Here is a 20,276-nt window from a genome sequence, read left to right on the forward strand (position 1 = left end):
AAGTTCCTCATTCTCTCTAGACCCTTGATTCCCCATTATTTCTGGAATTTTTTTGTGTCTTCTACCGTGAAGACAGATGCAAAGTATTTGTTTAATGTCTCTGCCATTTCCTTATTGCCCATTATAATAAGTGTAGCTTGGTGTTACTGAGACACTGCGCATGCCTTTTGGAGACGCTGAGCTTCTGAAATGCAGAATTCAGGAGACACTGGTGGAGATCAGAGTCTAGCTGGCACACTGTGGTGTCCACAGACTCTCCGACCCACTGGTCCTGTTGTGTGAGATCTATGCTGTGACCGCAGGATAACCCCTACTGTATCCCTTAAGTTTCACATTTACACATTCCTAGAAAATCTCTCTGCCCTTTGTTTGAATGTAGGCATTAACACAAACAAATAATGAGTGAACAAACTTGATGTGAACATGTCCAATGTTAATACGGCTCAGGTCCATTTCTAGCCATTGGTTTAGATTTAGTGCTGAATGGGGTGGTGTGTTCTAGCAGTGTCTGGACGGTTAGTTAGAAGGTGAGTGCGTGTAAAGGACCGACTCTGCTTCATACTGGTGATGGTCGAGACCTATAAAACATGGCCACACAAAAGAGGCTCCTTCTGTAACCAACCACTACACGCGGATCTATAGCTCTGTGAAAACAAGGCATAGCTCACAACAAGAAAATAAGGAATGATTTTAAAATAAAAAACACAATAAGGTAAAGTTGTACTTAGTTTTCAAAAAGAAGGGAAGGTCAAAGGAAAGAGTCTCAGCCTGATTGAGCTGGCTAGCACGCTCTCCTCTGGGTCAGAAGGTTGTGGGTTCAAGCCCTACTCCAGAGGCTTGAACTGACACTAGCGCTGCACTGAGGGAGCGCTGCACTGTTAGCAGCTGTCATTTGGTTCAATTGGATGTTAAAGATCCCATTGCACTGTTTGAAGAAGTGGGCAGAGTTCTCCTGGTCTCTTGGCCAACATTTCTCCCCCAAAAACCACCACCAAAACAACAGATTAACTTGTTATTCATCTCTTTGCTGTTTATGGCACCCTCCTAAGTACAATTTAGCTGCCAAGTCTGATTACATAACAACAGTCATTGCACTTCAAAGTAATGCTTGTGAAGCACATTAAGCTGTTTGAGAGAGGTGATAAGACGTTATACAAATGCAGGTCTTTGCTGAAAAGGGAACAAATTTGATCAGTGAAGAGAATAAATAGTGCAGAAAGGATTAACAGGCAAAGGAAGAAATGCGAGGAAGCGGAGTGTTCATTGGAGTAGACGTCATCCCAGAGATCCTGGTAAACTGCAATTCCACTGACAGGTTGTTATAATGATGACCTGACCTCTCTAGAGAGCAATTAACAGATATGGGCAATTGGAGCCTAAACATTGGCCACTTCCAGCTGTGTACACACTGCCAGAGATGATATCTGACTAACAGACAGGATGATTGACAGACTGTGGAAAGCCTTCTTAATTAAAAGCAGATAGCTATGCATCAATGTTGGGATCCAGATCCTGTTGTGGTATTTTTATAGGACCCAGTTACTGGTACCATTGGCCATTACCTTTGTCAAGGTGAATTCTGTGCTTGCCGAGGCAAAGATGTTAATGGTGGAAAAACAGGCACCCAGTGTCAGCACGAAGCATCCCACGTCGACTATTCCCAAGCTGCACAGACTACAACTGGAAAAGGTTTATTCCAGTTCTGATGAAGGGTCCCAGACCTGAAACGTTAACTCTGTTTCTCTCTCCACAGATGCTGCCTGGCTTGCTGAGTATTCCCAGCATTTTCTGTTTTTATTTCAGATTTCCAGCATCTGCAGTATTTTACTTTTGTATCTGGAGTCCCCCATCTGAGCCCTATCTTCATGGGGAGGCCAAGAACACCCAACAGTAATGGAAAATTGCTGCTGATTACTCTCCTTCACCACCCCCACCCCCACCCCCACGCTGTTCACAGCGATCTGGCTCCTCAGTCCTGGCAGGATGAGACCCAACGATGAACAAAGAGAGATTCCCTCAGCAAGCACACCAGTGCCTGTGAAAATTAATCTTACTGTGAAGAGATCTGATGGAAGATGCTGTGTTCAGTGGCACACCATGGGGAAACTATTTAAGGTCACAGAAGTAGCAGTGGATTCCTAATTATTCTGTAATGGGTTAATGTACCAGGACAACCTGTCAATCACAGCCACCTGGGAGGAGTCTGGGCAAAACCACTTCTCATTCACTCCTGTTATAAATGAATTATTCCAGCACAGCATTTCCCAATAACTAATTTCCACCCTGGATACACCTCAAGGACCTGAACTCCAAACCACAGCCCCAAACCCCACCTCACTCCTCGAGACCCAACTCACTCCCCGAACCTCACCTCACTCCCCGAACCCCAACTCACTCCCCGAACCCCAACTCACTCCCCGAACCCCAACTCACTCCCCCAACCCCAACTCACTCCCCCAACTCCAACTCACTCCCCCAACTCCAACACACTCCCCCAACTCCAACTCACTCCCCCAACTCCAACTCACTCCCCCAACCCCAACTCACTCCCCCAACTCCAACTCACTCCCCCAACCCCAACTCACTCCCCCAACTCCAACTCACTCCCCCAACTCCAACACACTCCCCCAACTCCAACTCACTCCCCCAACTCCAACACACTCCCCCAACCCCAACTCACTCCCCCAACCCCACCTCACTCCCCAAACCCACCTCACTCCCCAAACCCCACCTCACTCCCCAAACCCCACCTCACTCCCCAAACCCCAACTCACTCCCCGAACCCCAACTCACTCCCCCAACCCCAACTCACTCCCCCAACTCCAACTCACTCCCCCAACTCCAACTCACTCCCCCAACCCCAACTCACTCCCCAAACCCCACCTCACTCCCCAAACCCCACCTCACTCCCCAAACCCCAACTCACTCCCCGAACCCCAACTCACTCCCCCAACCCCAACTCACTCCCCCAACTCCAACTCACTCCCCCAACTCCAACTCACTCCCCCAACCCCACCTCACTCCCCAAACCCACCTCACTCCCCAAACCCCACCTCACTCCCCAAACCCCACCTCACTCCCCAAACCCCAACTCACTCCCCCAACCCCAACTCACTCCCTGAACCCCAACCCGAACTCACGGCACCCAACCCATGGCCCCCAACCCCAACTCACGGCCCCCGAACCCCACCTCACAGCCCTGAACCCCACCTCATGGCCCCCAAACCCCACCTCACGGTCCTGAACCCCAACTCACTCCCCCAACTCCAACTCACTCCCCCAACTCCAACACACTCCCCCAACCCCAACTCACTCCCCCAACCCCACCTCACTCCCCAAACCCCACCTCACTCCCCAAACCCCACCTCACTCCCCAAACCCCACCTCACTCCCCCAACTCCAACTCACTCCCCCAACCCCAACTCACTCCCCCAACCCCAACTCACTCCCCCAACCCCACCTCACTCCCCAAACCCCACCTCACTCCCCAAACCCCACCTCACTCCCCCAACCCCAACTCACTCCCCCAACCCCAACTCACTCCCCCAACCCCAACTCACTCCCCCAACTCCAACTCACTCCCCCAACCCCAACTCACTCCCTGAACCCCAACCCGAACTCACGGCACCCAACCCATGGCCCCCAACCCCAACTCACGGCCCCCGAACCCCACCTCACAGCCCTGAACCCCACCTCATGGCCCCCAAACCCCACCTCACGACCCCCAAACCCCACCTCACGGTCCTGAACCCCAACTCACGGCCATGAAATTCAGCCCCAATTTGGACACGAGGAAAAAACTAAGCTTGGTGTTTGGGAGGTTTCAAATCCTTTTGGAAAAATTTAAAATAGAGTAAATTTTGAATTGGGGAAGGCGGGTGCTCAGCAATAGCAGTGAGTGTGACCCACCATGACTCAGCAAATGTTGACATGCGAGTCGATCACAGTCATCTCACTGTGATTCATGAGATGACACAGGAAGGAGCGAAATAGCTTGTGTGTGTGTGTGTAAGACAGGGAGTGTGTAAATGAAAAGATACAAAGCATGGATTTACACAGAAATGAGTCTAGCGTGTTCATTAGAAAGAGTGAGAAAGGCTGACAGTGCTGCAGGACTAGGGGGTCTCATGGAATGGTGGGCTGCAAACTGGTTTGTCCAGTCTGTTATCAGTCTGAGCTAAGTTGGCACGAGGAGGCAGCGAACCAGTAATTCAAAGCGAAGAGGCAGGAAAAACCCCAAGACAAAGAGTTGGATTATTCTCCGTGATTCCATCCCTCCGGGTGTCCACCGCGAAGATCGCTCTCTTGCGCCTCCTCATGGCTGGTTTGAAACCTGCCTGGTAGGCCAGGACTGCTTGCCCTGCCTGATTAACATGTCATTGAGAGACTGAGGAGAGGGAAAGGGAAGAGAGAGAGACACTGGGAGGAACATAACGTTTTGAAGAAAATCTCATTCAGCCTACTGAATCATTTCTTCAAACAGACCATGGATAATCTGCTAGCCAATTTATTTAATTTCATCAGAGATGTGGCTAACCACAGGTAAAAAACCCCAGGAAGATAAGACTCGGTGAAATTTATTCCTGATCCCCGAAGGGAATTAAGGACTTTAATCTCATGTTTAATCTCACGCAGTGTGTACCATCTACAAGATTCACTGCAGCAACTCGCCAAAGCTCCTTCAACAGCACCTTCCAAACCCGCGACCTCTACCACTTAGAAGGACAAGGGCAGCAGACGCATGGGAACATCACCACCTACAAGTTCCCCTCCAAGCCACACACCATCCTGACTTGGACCTGTATCGCCGTTCCTTCACTGTCGCTGGGCCAAAATCCTGGAACTCCCTTCCTAACAGCATTGTGGGTGTACCTACACCATATGGACTGCAGCGGTTCAAGAAGGTGGCTCACCACCATCTTCTCAAGGGCAATTAGGGATGGGCACTAAATGCAGGCCTAGCCAGCGACGCCCACATCCCATCAATGAATTAAAAAAAATTAAAAATCCGCTTCAATCAGCTGTGCTTTGCTGCACTCCACATTGATGGACCAGGAGCATTGCGGCCACTGTGATCTCAGCATTGTTTGGCCATCACTGCCTACACTCATCCTCCTAACCCCCAGCCCCATTCAACCAGGCATTCATCTGACTCCTTTTCAAAGAGAATCGACAGAGAATTAGTTGTGTACGACGGGACTTGGGTCTTCCTACTTTGAAGCCTCTGTCACTTCTCGTTCTGCACTGCCTGTGGACCCTTGCTAACTGTCCGATACACATAAACCCACCACCAGAAGCTACTCTGTAAAGCAAACTAAGAGACATCGGTTCTGTTAGCGCATTGCCATTTCCCTTCAGAGGGGATTTTCTGTGGACCTTGCCATCTCTACCAACCGGGGCAGCTGCACCATGCAAAAGCAAAATACTGCAGATCCTGGAAATCTGAAATAAAAACAGAAAATGCTGGAAATACTCAGCGGGCCAGGCAGCATCTGTGAAGAGAGAAACAGAGTTAACGTTTCAGGTCGATGACCTTTCATCAGAATCGGAAAAAGTTAGAGATGTAACAGATTTTTAAGCAGGTGCAGGGGCAGGGAAAGGGGGAGGGGAGGAAAGAACAAAAGGGAAGGTCTGTGATAGGGTGGAAGGCAAAAGGAGATGGTAATGGGACAAGTTAAGAAACAAAAGATGGCTCGAGATGAAGTGTGAATGGGAATGGCAGAATCATCAACAGCTGCCATGCGAGATGGAAATTTAAAAAAAAATAAAAAATATAGGGGCCGAGGTTATAGTCTGAAATTGTTGAACTCGATGTTGAGTCCAAAAGTCTGTAAAGTGCCTAATCGAAAGATGAGGTGCTGTTCCTTGAGCTTACGTTGAGCATCATTGGAACAGTGCAAGAGGCAGCGGACAGAGAGATCAGAGTGGGAGTGAAGTGGAGAATTAAAGTGACAGGTGACCGGAAGCTCAGGGTCACCCTTACGGACTGAATGGAGGTGTTCCGCAAAGCAGTCACCCAATCTGCGTTTACTCTCCCCAATGTAGAGGAGACCGCATCGTGAGCAGCGAATACAGTACAATAATTTGCAAGAGGTACAAGTAAATCGCTGTTTCATTTGGATGGAGTGTTTGGGGCCCTGGTCAGTGGGAACGAAGGAGGTAAAAGGACAGGTGTTGCATCTCCTGCGCTTGCACAGGAAGGTGCCGTGGGAAGGGGAAGGGGAGTTGGGGTGATGGAGGAGTGGACCAGGGTGTCGTGGAGGGAGCAGTCCCTTCAGAATGCTGAAAGGGGAGGGGAGCGGAAGATGTGTTTGGTGGTGGGATCACGTTGGGAGGTGGCGGAAATGGCGGAGGATGATCTGTTGAATGTGGAGGCTGGTGGGGTGAAAGGTGAGGACAAGGGGAACCCTATCGTGGTTCTGGGAGGGAGGGGAAGGAGTGAGAGTAGATGTGCGGGAAATAGAACTGACCCGGTCGAGGGCCGTGTCAACCACAGTAGAATGGAATCTTCACTTGAGGAAAAAGGAAGACACATCAGAAGCATTGGTATGGAAGGTGGCATCATTGGAGCAGATACGCCGGAGACGGAGAAACTGGGAGGATGGAATAGAGTCCTTACAGGAAGCAGGGTGGGAGGAAGTGTAGTCCAGGTAGCTGTGGGAGTCAGTGGGTTTATAGTGGATGTTTGTTGATAGCTTATCCCCAGAAATGGAGGCAGAGAAGTCGAGGATGGGAAGGGAAGAGTCAGAGATGGACCATGTGAAGGTGAGGGAAGGGTGGAAATTGGAAGCAAAGTGAATGAAATTTTCTAGTTCAGGGCGAGAGCAGGAAACGGCACTGATACAGTCATCAATGTACCGGAAAAAGAGTTGAGGGAGGGGACCTGAGTAGGACTGGAACAAAGAGTGTTCCACATAATCCCACGAAAAGGCAGGCATAGCTAGGGTTCCCATAGCAACACCTTTAATTTGGAGGAAGTGAGTGGAGTCAAAGAAGAAGTTGTTCAATGTGAGAACAAGTTCAGCCAGGCGGAGGAGGGTGGTGGTGGATGGGGACTGGTTGGGCCTCTGATCAAGGAAGAAGCGGAGCTCCCTCAGGCTGTCCTGGTGGGGGATGGAGGTGTAGAGGGATTGTACGTCCATAGTGAAAAGGAGACGGTTGAGGCCAGGAAACTGTTAAAGTGGCGGAGGGCGTTGGAAGAGTCGAGAATGTAGGTGGGAAGAGAATGGACAAGGGGAGAAAAAAGAGTCGAGATAGGAAGAGATAAGTTTCATGGGCCAAGAACAGGCTGAAATGATGGGTCTACCAGGGCAGTCCTGTTTGTGGATCTTGGGAAGGAGGTAGAAGCGGGGTGTGCGGGGTTGGGGAACTGTGAGGTTGGCGGCCGTGGAGGGAAGATCTCCAGAGATGAGGTCAGTGACAGTTCTCCTTTTGTCTTGCACCATCATCCCTTTTGTCATTTAATCTCTCCTGACTTCTATCCTATCACAGACCTTCCCTTTTGTTCTTTCCTCCCCTCCCCCTTCCCCTCCCCCTACACCTGCTTAAAAATCTGTTACATCTCTAACTTTTTCCAGTTCTGACGAAGGGGCATCGACCTGAAACGTTAACTCTGTTTCTCTCTCCACAGATGCTGCCTGACCTGCTGAGTGTTTCCAGCATTTTCTGTTTTTATTGCAGCTGTGTCATGCCATCATTTCAGGTCTGGCTGTGGAAAGTCTGAATCTCAGCCACCCGCAGTGAGCCGCAATTACTGGGCAGTCTCGACTTTCCCAGTGACATCACAGCAGGTCTGCAGCCAGAGCAACGAGAGTTCAAACTTCTGACCAACTGCATCTGTGTGAACTACAGGAGGAGCACAAATGGGGACAGATACAGCAACAGGGTGAAGCAGCGCGTATCGGGGCGAGTGCGCCAAGCGCAGCGGGGAGTCGCACTCAAAGGGAGCGTGGGACAGGGATCGGGTCACACACCGAAGCAGCAATTCCCCGACCCACACTGCCTTCAAACACAGCTCCCTCTGGGAGAGTGAGAACGGAGAACTTACCCTGTCGTCAGTAGTTACATAGGACACAAGAGTGACAAATGCACAAATACAGGCAAACTCCCACACTTTTACACACACACTCACTCACACTCATTGACTCACACTCACACACACTCATTGACACACACTCACACACACACTCATTGACACACACACACTCATTGACACACACTCACACACACACACACTCATTGACACTCACTCATTGACTCACACTCACACACACTCATTGACACACACTCTGACACACACACACTCATTGACACACTCACACTCTGACTCACACACACTCATTGACACACACTCACACACATTGACTCACATTCACACACACACTCTGACTCACACACTCATTGACTGACACTCACACACACACTCATTGACCCACACACACACACACACACTCATTGACTGACTCACACACACACACTCATTGACTCACACACACACACACACACTCATTGACTGACACTCACACACACATTCATTGACTCACACACACACACACACACACTCATTGACTCACACTCACACACACACTCATTGACTCACACTCACACACACACTCATTGACTCACACACACACACACACTCATTGACTCACGCTCACACACACACTCATTGACTCACACACACACACACACACACACTCATTGACTGACACTCACACACACATTCATTGACTCACACACACACACACACACACTCACTGACACTCACAATCATTGACTCACACTCACACACACATTCATTGACACACACTCACTCACACACACACCTCCCCCGATCATATTGCAGAACTCTACAGTATGTTCAGTATGTCAAAACTTACAGTGGAATCTGCCCCAGTTGTATGTGGGTGGATTCTGGGGCCCAGCCGAACCATCCTGCACAGGCCCAGTTATCAACTAGTCATGATGGGGACTTTCATTTTCAACTCATGGATCTTTGCCAACGTCAGGGAAGGTCTGTTCAGATGAACAGAGTGAAAAGCGGCGTTGTGCCATGGCACAACTACCAGGGATGGTGCCAAAGTCAGGCATTCCACTGGGGGCAGCAATGTAAGACAAAGACTTGGCCAATGACTGGCGATGATCCAAACCATCAATTAGAAGGAGAGGCGGCAGCAATAAGGACCCAGAGACACAGAATCACCTCACATAATTTCAGCTTCTAAAAGGCTTTTCAGAAATTCCACCCTTGGGTCCAGGCTTCGGTTTAAGGCTTGCCAACTCTGCTCGGATGTTTCATCATGGGACCTCCCATCTTTAACCGCCCCGTTCAGCAGTTTTTCCATCACCAAGATTTTTATAAACTAATAAACAAAAGTGTTCAAAGAAAATGAAATGAAAACAATCACAATTATTTTTAATGCGTGTCACTCGCAGCAGTGCCCAGAAGATGAATCTTTCATTCTTGGAGGCTCCAGGTCAACCCTAGCGCGGTTACTTTGAAAGTTGTGTGGAGCCTGCGACCTGGGCCTGTTGGTGCCTCTGTCCCAGGTTCAGTCTGTCCTCTCACAGCTCACGATTGGACAAGAATGCAAACGTTCTGATAGGCACAACATGCTTGTCGTCCCGTGCTGGGCCTATACAAACCACAAGCTCAGACTAAACCAATATGACCAAAATGGATTAACAGACAAATTAAAACTGATATAAAGGGGTAAATCTGCAATCTCATTTAGTGGGCCCAGAAGACATGGTTCAAATGAGTGAAAAGTAACTTTAGGACTGGCATCAGGACATTGTTCTTCTCACAGAAAGTGATCAACACTGTGGAGTCTTTACTCAGTGTCATGGTGGAGGTGAAAACCCTGGATACAGTTAATAAACAACTGGATGCTGCGATGGGGGACTGTAAGGTGCTTTTAGATAAACTGATATGGGACGAACGGTCTTTCACGTCGGTAATTATTTTGTGAATGCAACACCGAAGTGGTCTGGCACGGAGCGGTGGGACGCTGACTCACGCCCAGCCCAATGGGAACTGTCTCAATGGGAGGCTTCAAATTGGAGGAAAGGAACAAAAAAAAACAGGAACAGTAACTCGCCCTGATCTGCTCCCATTGAACTCCAGAGACAGCACTGGTCAGCACAACACTCAAGCTGGAAGACAAACCTGACCGTTCCACAAATAGTCTTTCCTCTGCCCAGTGTGTATTTGAATACAATCTGTGTATTTGTTGAGAATGAAGAGGCCACTTTATACGGCTTTTCTGCTGGCACTGAGCATACAACAGCGTCCGTCTGTGTGTGGTTTACCTGAGCATGGCATTACTGGCAGCAAACCCTGGAACTAAAATTTTGTTTCTGACTCTGTCGGGAGACTCTCTCATTATTCAGGTAATGATGTCAGAAATACTCGTTACTTTTGCAGGTTACACTTGCTATCTTTCAAACAGTGTGCCAGTGGACGATTAATCTGGGGGTTTATTTTCCATTGATTGAAGAATTCACCAAATGTGACTGCCAGGGACACAATATGAGAGTTACGGGTCCCAGGTGCAAATATGTTTACACTCTGAGATAAAAAGGATGACGAGGAGGAGTGGCACTGAGCGAGACCTTCTCCGCTCAATAAATGATGCCTCTGCTGTAAATTAGCAAGGAGGGAGCTGCTTCCGAATGAGGAGAGAGTTCAATGAGATCTCGAGTTCCAAGAATGCAGAACAAATTGGTACAGGTTCTGTTTTTGTCACCTTGTGGTTTGTGTAAGTGCTCAGTTAAAGAGTTACTTTAAAGAGATGGTATTGCCATGACAACAGGCCTCAGAATGGTACGGTTATACCCCACAGACAATGATGTAATGGATTTTGGTACCATTAATACACAATCTTAAAAATCTCTGACTTAAAAATGGAAATAAAATATGAGGACCATAACAAAAGAGCTGGAACGTAGCAGGGTTTCAAGGTGACTATGCGGAGGCCGTTACACAAACCCTACAGTACTGGTCAGCACCAGTCGATCCAGGAATGGGACCAGGGCAGACTCCGAGAGTGCCCCTTGTGCTGCTGGTCCTGGCGATTTGGAGATCATTACTATGTTTCTTTGACCGTTTTATCAAGGTTTGGATTCACTGGATCGCGCTGCACTATCTGTGCTGGACCTGGAGCAAATTTCACAAATAATTCAACAAACCCAAGATTGTTTCAAGCTCTGCTTTTATCTTTAGGGATGTCATGTTTCGAAAACTTGCTAATTCTAGCAATTAGCAGCTATTGTGCATCCAAACTGAGGTACTTTTGGAACTGTGACTTACATTTCATCCTGGCACAGATTCAGGTTCTCCTCCTGGAACTTTCAAAGTCAATCCTTGGAGGATTTTTGTCTGGGTTGATTACTGCAAGATCATCCACTTCGGGCCGAAGAAAGATAGATCAGAGTATTTTCTAAATAGTGAGGGGTGGAAGTTCTGCTGCAGTTGTATAAACTGGTGTAGACCCCAACTGGACACTACGTTCAGTTCTGGATATATTGGCCTTGGAGGGGGGGCAGCGCAGATTCGCCAGAATGATACCGGGGCTAAAAGGGTTAAATTACGAGGACAGGTTGCACAGACTGGGCTTGTATTCCCTCGAGTTTAGAAGATTAAGGGGTGATCTAATCGAGGTGTTTAAGATGATTAAAGGAGTTGATAGGGTAGATAGAGAGAAACTATTTCCTCTGGTGGGAGTTCAGAACACAGGGGCGTAACCTTAAAATTAGAGCCAGACTGTTCAGGGGTGATGTCAGGAAGCACTTCTTCACACAAAGGGCAGTGGAAATCTGGAGTTCTCTCCCAAATAGCTGTTCTTCTTCTTATCGTGTCCACGGACAGTCTATACATAGCCCAGCCAGAACTGGACACATTTTTGCGCCTTGTTGTTGAATTCGGCAAGATCTGCAACAGTGCAGGGTTCCTCTAACGATGGGCATTGCAGGAGATGTTGCATAGTCTGTGCCTCAGTTCCACATTCACAAGTTATCGGGCTGGTTGAATATCCCCATTTGCTTAGTGGCACCTTTGAGCAACCTACACCGGTCCTAAGTCTGTTAAGGCACTTCCAGGTTGCCCAGTTGCAATTAGCTCCTGGGGGAAGGCTTTCATCAAGTAAAATTTCCATCGCTGGGGGTTGTTCAAGGCTGGTGAGCCGGTCTTTCCACAAGGCGATGTGGGCTTCAGATGAGGTTGATTGTAATAGCTGTTGAGGCTGGGGATCAATTGAAAATTTCAAAACTGAGATTGACAGATTTTTGTTAGGCAAGGGTATCAAGGGTTACAGAGCCATGGTGGGGAGATGGAGTTAAGATACAGATCAGCCATGAATGGCAGAACAGGCTCGAGAGGCTAAATGGCCTAATCCTGTTCCTATGCATCTTGTGTAGCTCCAAACAGCAAAATGTCATTGACCAGCACCTCAACTGCCTCGGATCTACCTCGGATTTTATAGACCTTTAGCTGGAATGTTTCCTGCACTGATGAGATTCAGATGGCACGGACGTGAATCTCAATTATCTCAACAGGGAAGTAAATGTAGTTAGCTGAATGCTTCCCTCATCGAGAGCTACTTGCCAGGATTCTGGATCAAGGACAGAGAAGATTTGCCCATTCAGCAAATTTAAGTATAAAATGTCCGATAGTTGGCATTGAGCAGTACTCCCTCATGATTGATTTTCTTTAAACCCTTGGGATTGAGGCAAACACAAATTTGATTGGAATTTATTTTAATCAACCATTGCCTAATAAGAAGTGAGAAACCTACAGGCTTGGAAAAGACTCTGCCGTCTTAAAGACTAATATCTCTCAACGGCCCCCATCAAATTCTCCCTTAAATTTCTCCACACTATCTACCTCCACCACCTCACTCCACATTCTCACCACCTCTGCCGTTAAATCTAAACTATCTGCGCACCTTCGCTCTTCGGAGCTTGATCCCATATCCCCTGGTTCTAGATCTAGTGGTAATTGCAAACATATTATCGAGGTTCAACTAAACCATTCCCTTAAGAATCCTTCATTTTTGCCAAATCTTAATCCTGGAATTCCCCACCTAATAGTCATGGGAGCACAATCACCACAAGGCCTGCAGTGGTTAAAGGAGGAGGCCCAGCACCACCTTCTTAGGACAACTAGGGGTAGGCAATAAATTTCACCTTATCAGCAGTGCCCACATCCTATGAACAAATTTTAAAAAATATCTTGAATAATATCTCCCCGAACTTTCTCTTCTCCAATCCCAGGTTCTTCAACCTCTCCTCCAAGCTAGGTATCAGTTTGGTTGCCCTTCACAGCACAGTCTCCAATGACTAGATATCCGTGCAGTAGTATGGTGACTGGAATGGTTTCCAGTACTCCAGGTGTGGCCATACCAGTGCTTGTGCAGACTCATTATCACTGCCTGGGAATTGTGCACAGTCCTCTGGTTATCCATCCCAAGGCCTCTCTGGAATATGATTCTCATTCAAGCAACGAACGTGGTGTTGGTGGGGGGATGGAGGTCAGAGGGCAAACAGGAATTAGGACTGTGATTGCTTCAAGAGAAATGCACAAATTGAATTTTGCGGCAGATACCTCGACAGAAGTCCCTTCAACATAGTATTGAAGTTAACAAAGGATGACTTTACCTGGGAGGTGCATGGAACAGGGGGAATCTAAAATAAGAACAAGGAATTCAATAAGTTAGATGGAATTTAAGACAATTTGGAAGCAATCACTTTTACAGGAACTCCTGACATATTAAAACAGAAATGTGCAAATAGCGTGATTTCTCTATCTGCCTGCCCAACCCACAAATATCACCAGCGGTGCTTTGTGCCAGATGTACCATTAATACTGCGGCTGGAAGATGGACTGCACATCTTTCCAAGTCACACGGTCTTGATTTATCTTCTAAAGGTCAATTCTATGAAGTCTTTTCAATTATCTGACTGGACTTATACCATCACAAACAGCCAGAGCTAAGGCACATTTATCTTCATGTTTGAACTGAATACAGGTCCAGGAGTTTAACATTCACACATCCCTCTTTCACATTCAGAGTGGGAGCCAGTCTTTTGCTGGTGTGTTGGGCACCACTTTTATACAGAGCCTCACAGAACACAAATGTGTTGGACAGGCTGTCCATCGTTATGTTGCTAAGACAAGCCCTACTTATCCCAAAGGTACCTTTGTGACTCGATGGAGATTTTAAAATTGTCGCCCAAGCTTAAAACTGGCATTGTGGATCCGCCACCCATTATAGAAACCACTCAATTATTCATTTGAATGGAGTGGGCGGTTTATATAACGGGTGCTGATCTTCAACGCCAGCTTTACATCAGAGTGGCAAAATCTAACTCTATGAGGCTGTTTGGAAAAGGCTCGTTTACACTATTGAGTACAGAATGGTGCGAGGTTGGGTTATAACTCCAATGGCGCATAGTCACCAGAATAACTGAGCTCCTGCTTGGATGGGAAGTGCCAGTCAACCCAAAATGGGCCATGAGGGGCAAGAGAGGAAATCATAATTTCCAGAATTCTTTTCCTTTTTTCCCTCTCTGCCATTGAGCAACTGGGAGGATGGGAGATGGGCAGGAGCCTGCTCCCAAGTCCTACCAATGCTGTTTCACAATTGGCCGCTTGATGAACAGTGTGGGTGGGACTGAGGGTGGGGGTGGCTTTCCCTCCATCTTTACAGGGAAGTCCTTGACTCCACTTCCATTTCACTCCTGACTCCATGCCCAAGTTTCTGCAACTTGCCAGGTATGGAACTGTCTCTGTATCCTGACAATGCACACTGTAGAACCAACATACAGTACCATCATCATGTCTCTCTATTGTCACTCGCCTAACAACTTTACAAAGAAAGATTTACATTTATGTAGCACCTTACCACATCTCAAAGCACTTTGCATTCAATGAATTTCTTTCAAATGACTTGTTATGTAGGTGAGCAGAGCAGCCATTTTGTGCAGAGTAAGATCTCACAAACAGCATGAAATGAATGACCAGCTAATCAGTTTTTTGTGGAGTTAGTTGATAAGTCAATGCTGGACAGATCTCCATGGTCTTCTTTGAATACTGCCACATCTGAGCCAAAAGTTCATACAAACATGGTTTAACATCTAATCCAAAGGATGGCAGCTTCAACAATGCAGCACTCCCTCAGTACTGCATTGAACATCATCCGAGATTAAATGCTGCAGTGGGGTTTGAACCCATAACCTTCTGACCCAGAAACAAGAATGTTACCAAGAGCCAAACAGATACCTCAATTACTATTGAGATTTATAAATTTTATTAAAAAACCTTCCCTATTTAATATCTGATTGTTTGCTTTAATTTTGCTAAATTCTTTCCTTCTCACACACCGATTTCTAGCTCTTTAAATCTGTGCACCTTGAAACTATTTAAATTGCAGTGCATCAGGGACCCTATTTTCAAACTTTTAATTATTTTATTGGCCAATTAGCACCTATCACAAGACAACAATTGAGGTGTTAAGGTAACTTTAGCAGCTTTCTGCAGAATGTTTAACGTAGGGATAAGTAGCTGCTGCTTGTGAATTGCCACTCCAACCGAGCGAGGCATCGAGGTGAAAAGCCTTCACTTTAACTAATCTACCATTTTCAGATTTCTGAAACCCTCCAGGGTCCTACTGCAGCTGGTTTGGATGAGGGATAAATATTAGTCAAAAGAACTCAAAAAAGTAAATAAGGACTCACAGACATGTTCTGCGCTCTTAAGAGTTTCACATTTAGAACGAAATGAGCGCCTCTGAGCATTCACTGTATAAAACACACAAACAAGTACATAACAGACACACTGAACTCCCTCCCTCCGTCATTCTCTCTGACCATTATCATGCCTCAAGGATTTGGCACGAGTGTTAAACTTGAATTAGCCACCTAACGCGGCACAGATTGGCAGTTGTTCAAACACGGCCTGAGATCACAGGTTGATCCCTAAAGGTTTCCACACGTGCTTTACAAGGAAATCCCCTCATCTGGAGCTCTTTAATCAACCTTGAGCAGCTGTCACAAACACCAGCTGATGATCACCCTCCACATTGGCCGGGGTCAGACACATTGGCCGGGGTCAGACACATTGGCCGGGGTCAGACACATTGGCCAGGGGTCAGACACATTGGCCAGGGGTCAGACACATTGGCCGGGGTCAGACACGTTGCCCGGGGTCAGACACATTGGCCAGGGTCAGACACGTTGCCCGGGGTCAGACACATTGGCCAGGGTCAGACACATTGGCCGGGGTCAGACACATTGGCCGGGGTCAGACACGTTGCCCGGGGTCAGACACATTGGCCGGGGTCAGACACATTGGCCGGGGTCAGACACATTGGCCGGGGTCAGACACATTGGCCAGGGGTCAGACACATTGGCCAGGGTCAGACACATTGGCCAGGGTCAGACACATTGGCCAGGGTCAGACACATTGGCCAGGGGTCAGACACATTGGCCAGGATTAGACACATTGGCCAGGGTCAGACACATTGGCCGGGGTCAGACACATTGGCCAGGGTCAGACACATTGGCCGGGGTCAGACACATTGGCCGGGGTCAGACACATTGGCCAGGGGTCAGACACATTGGCCGGGGTCAGACACATTGGCCGGGGTCAGACACATTGGCCGGGGTCAGACACATTGGCCGGGGTCAGACACATTGGCCAGGGGTCAGACACATTGGCCGGGGTCAGACACATTGGCCGGGGTCAGACACATTGGCCGGGGTCAGACACATTGGCCAGGGGTCAGACACATTGGCCAGGGGTCAGACACATTGGCCAGGGTCAGACACAGCAGCAGAGGGCTGGGGGCAAGGCTCGCTGAGAATTTATCTGATACTTCATGACCGGCAGTTTAATTGGACAGAATCGAGAGTACAGCAAATCCTCAGCTTCCTGAGGATTATAGATGTTAAAAATATAGGAACAGAAAGTGCGAAAAACATTGTAGTTCCCCTCCAATGGACACACAATCAGTAGGACAGACTGTAACACGAGGTGTGGACTGCGGAGATACAAGGACTAAGCCATGTTGGTTGAAAGGAGCTGCACCTAAAAACAAATTACCGGGAGTGAGGAAAGGCCACGTGATCCAACACAGGGTTCAGGAACTGTCCACCCCTACTTTAAACTTCAGGATTTAATGCTCTCCGCAAAGAGTTTTGCGCAGCGGGAGAGCAAATCAGGAACTAACTTTAACGGATGGAAACCGTTTGTCTCCTCTAATGGGAACACTGCTCTCTGCTCTCTTATTCCCGATAGACTCCATCCCACAATGTTCTGTGCTGAACATGCTCAATCATGAAATGTACCTGCACCTCATTCCCCAAACTCTGTTGCGTAGCCTCTGTTCACATTGCTTTAGAATATTTGGATTCAAGTGTTGGTTTTATTTGTTGTACAACCTTCTTGTACTGTTTCGATTAAACATTACCAATAGTATTCCTGGGCCCCAATGTGAATCGGCAGAGATTCTGATAGAGGACAAAGGGCAGTGTTACGGGAGGGATTGCTGACTCTTCGCTCAGCCCATCCAATACGGGGGAGGTTTGAAGGGATTGGCACTCTGCGCTGCATTTCACCTCTTCAACTAAAAGCAAGATTAGTGAAGATATTGGATACTCCCCCACTCCCACTCTCAGACAGAGCTGATTGAGAAACTGTGGGGGAGAAATAGTGGTGAATTTCAAATCCCCCATTACTCTTTGTCAATTAGCAATGAATGAATATTTTGTAAATGTGTGTTGCAGTTGGATCGGAACTGGTACACAGATCAGATAAATATTTCATGTACAAGTCCGTGTGTGAGAGCAAATTTATATTATTCATGTAGCTGCTCAACGTAATCAAAACAGGGCACGTTTAAAATAAAGATCTTACACTGAAGTGATTAGACTTTTAAAAGATCCTCCTATTTCTTCACGAGGTGCAGAGTTGGTCTGACTGTACTTGCAAACCAAGCTTGTAAAATTAAACCATTGGGATAGATCTGACCCCTGAAGTGGGCTTTTAGATTTAAGGATTATTCTTGCAGTTGCCGTTTCACCAAAGGTGAGATGGTTGATTGTTTCGAGTGCTAACATTCACCAGGTGTGGAGTTATCAGACGTTCCCTGCGAGTTCTGCTGCGAATCACTCACCGTAGTTGCTGTCGTAGAAAACAATGAACTTCTGCCACCGAAGCTCGTTGACCAGTCTGAGCATGACGTCGCCGATTCGGATGGGCGGTCTGGCGGGCAACGTGTACTCCTCCAGGTTGGGGTTGCGGGCGAGCTGACAGGCCGTGCGAGGAGACCCTGCATTGTTGCGCTGAACAAAGAGGTGTGGAATATGCATCGTGTCCGTGAGAGACTGCAGGGCCGTCGCTGAAGCACAACCAGTGGAGGACACCAGGGCGAGGATCCCTTGAGTCATCAGGTCGCATGCTGTCGCACAAACAGAAAAAGAAAAAGAATGAATCTCCAATTATGGGGTAAAAGTTAAGGACATTGTTACGATGAAGCAGTATTTTTGAGATAGCAAAACACAGCGCGCACAGCTAAAACAGTAAATGGATAACCGGGCCCAGCACTCTGCCAATGCCCCTTTCAACACACTAGGGGAGGTGACCGAGGGAAATCACAGAAACCTCACAGTACAGATAGAGGCCATTTCGGCCTATCAAGCCTGCACCGACACATATCCCACCCGATCCCCGTAACCCCTACACCAACACATATCCCACCCTATCCCTGCGTATTTAATCCCCCTAACACTAAGGGTCAATTTTTATCATGGCCAATCAACCTAACCCCACACATCTTTGGACTGTGGAAGGAAACCGGAGCACCCGGAGAAAACCCACGCAAACACGGGGAGAATGTGCAAACTCCACACAGACAGTCACCCGAGGCCGGATTCGAACCCGGGTCCCTGGCGCTGTGAGGCAACAGTGCTAACCACTATGCCACCGTGCTGCCCTGGACACTCTCCCTCCGATTCCCATTTCCTCCTCTTTCTGCTCTGGCTCACCAGAATGTTATTCCAGCCCAGATTAATGGCAAGAAAATCCCCAAACTCTGCCGATTGCACAGGTTCCTAGAGAAAACTCATTTGGAGAATCTGATCTCAGTGACTCCACAAAACTGTTTATAATGTAGCAATAATTGCAGTAGATTAATAATCCTACACAAAGAGCCCATGGGACGACTGCAATGAGAAATTCAAATGTCACACTGGCACACTAGGTGGGAAATCTTACAGCTGGGCTAAAATCACATTCTTCCAAAACTTCACAGAGAAAATTACTCTGGGGGAGAAATTGGGTGAGTAGCGCCACCTGTTAGCGTCTAAAGAGGCAGTCAGTGGCTGTAGCGCCACTGGCTGCGCCTTCCACGATATTCAGTAGGGGCGCTAATGGTGGCGTTAGGCATTTGCGCTGCGCCGCCACCGATGACGTCATTGGTGTGCGCAGCGCCCCATTCGCGATATTTGGTAGCGAACGCCGCATTTGCGCCGCTCGCTACCCGCGCCCGGTTCACGGGGCCTTACTGTGCCGGCAGCGGCGCAAGTTAAGGTGGAGGTGCGGGGCGGCCGCCTTTTAGGCACTGTCGGCTGTTTCCCGAGAGCCCGGCACTTCTCCTTGGTGCCGGGCTCATTTGCCGGCACTCGCGATCGGGGCTCGCGCTGTTGCAGGCACCTCCCCCTTAACAGTGGGAGGAAGGCCTGCAGTTCCGCAGCGTGCCGTGCCGCAGCGTGTGGCGCTGCGGCACGTTGCGCTGCGATATTCAGTTTCAGTGCCCTAAGAGGGACGCGGAGCGCCTCGAGCCTCGCCCCGTGTCCCTCGAGGAGCAATTAAACTGAATATCTGACGATCGCTAAACCCTCGAACGCTGCGCTAAATCCTGCGCTCAGGCGACTTTTGCGCCACTTTGGCGCCCCAACCCAATTTCTAGGCCTCTGTATCTAGCCCATGCTGTACTTGCCCTGCGAGTGTTTGATGGGACAGTGTAGAGGGAGCTTTTCTCTGTATCTAACCCGTGCTGTACCTGCCGTGGGAGTGTTTGATGGGACAGTGTAGAGGGAGCTTTACTCTGTATCTAACCCATGCTGTACCTGGCCTGGGAATGCTTGATGGGACAGTGTAGAGGGAGCTTTACTCTGTATCTAACCCATGCTGTACCTGCCCTGGGAATGTTTGATGGGACAGTGTAGAGGGAGCTTTACTCTGTATCTAACCTGTGCTGTACCTGGCCTGGGAATGT

General features: G+C 48.2%; 1 protein-coding gene across 1 annotated transcript in view; it reads right to left on the reverse strand.

Annotated features, from left to right (window-relative positions):
* The window catches only part of LOC147098708 (glutamate receptor ionotropic, delta-1-like), a 563,200-nt gene extending 544,724 nt beyond the window's left edge, over window positions 1-18,476 (reverse strand). Inside the window, exon 1 of the mRNA XM_085970762.1 lies at window positions 18,174-18,476. Coding sequence (XP_085826888.1) covers window positions 18,174-18,447 — 274 coding nt within the window. The 5' untranslated portion in view covers window positions 18,448-18,476. The remainder of the gene's footprint in view (window positions 1-18,173) is intronic.
* Between the last annotated feature and the right edge of the window lie 1,800 nt (window positions 18,477-20,276).

Source organism: Somniosus microcephalus, chromosome 29, assembly GCF_052327205.1.
Source record: "Somniosus microcephalus isolate GS21.2 chromosome 29, FLI_Smic_1.0, whole genome shotgun sequence".
Lineage (NCBI taxonomy): Eukaryota > Metazoa > Chordata > Chondrichthyes > Squaliformes > Somniosidae > Somniosus > Somniosus microcephalus.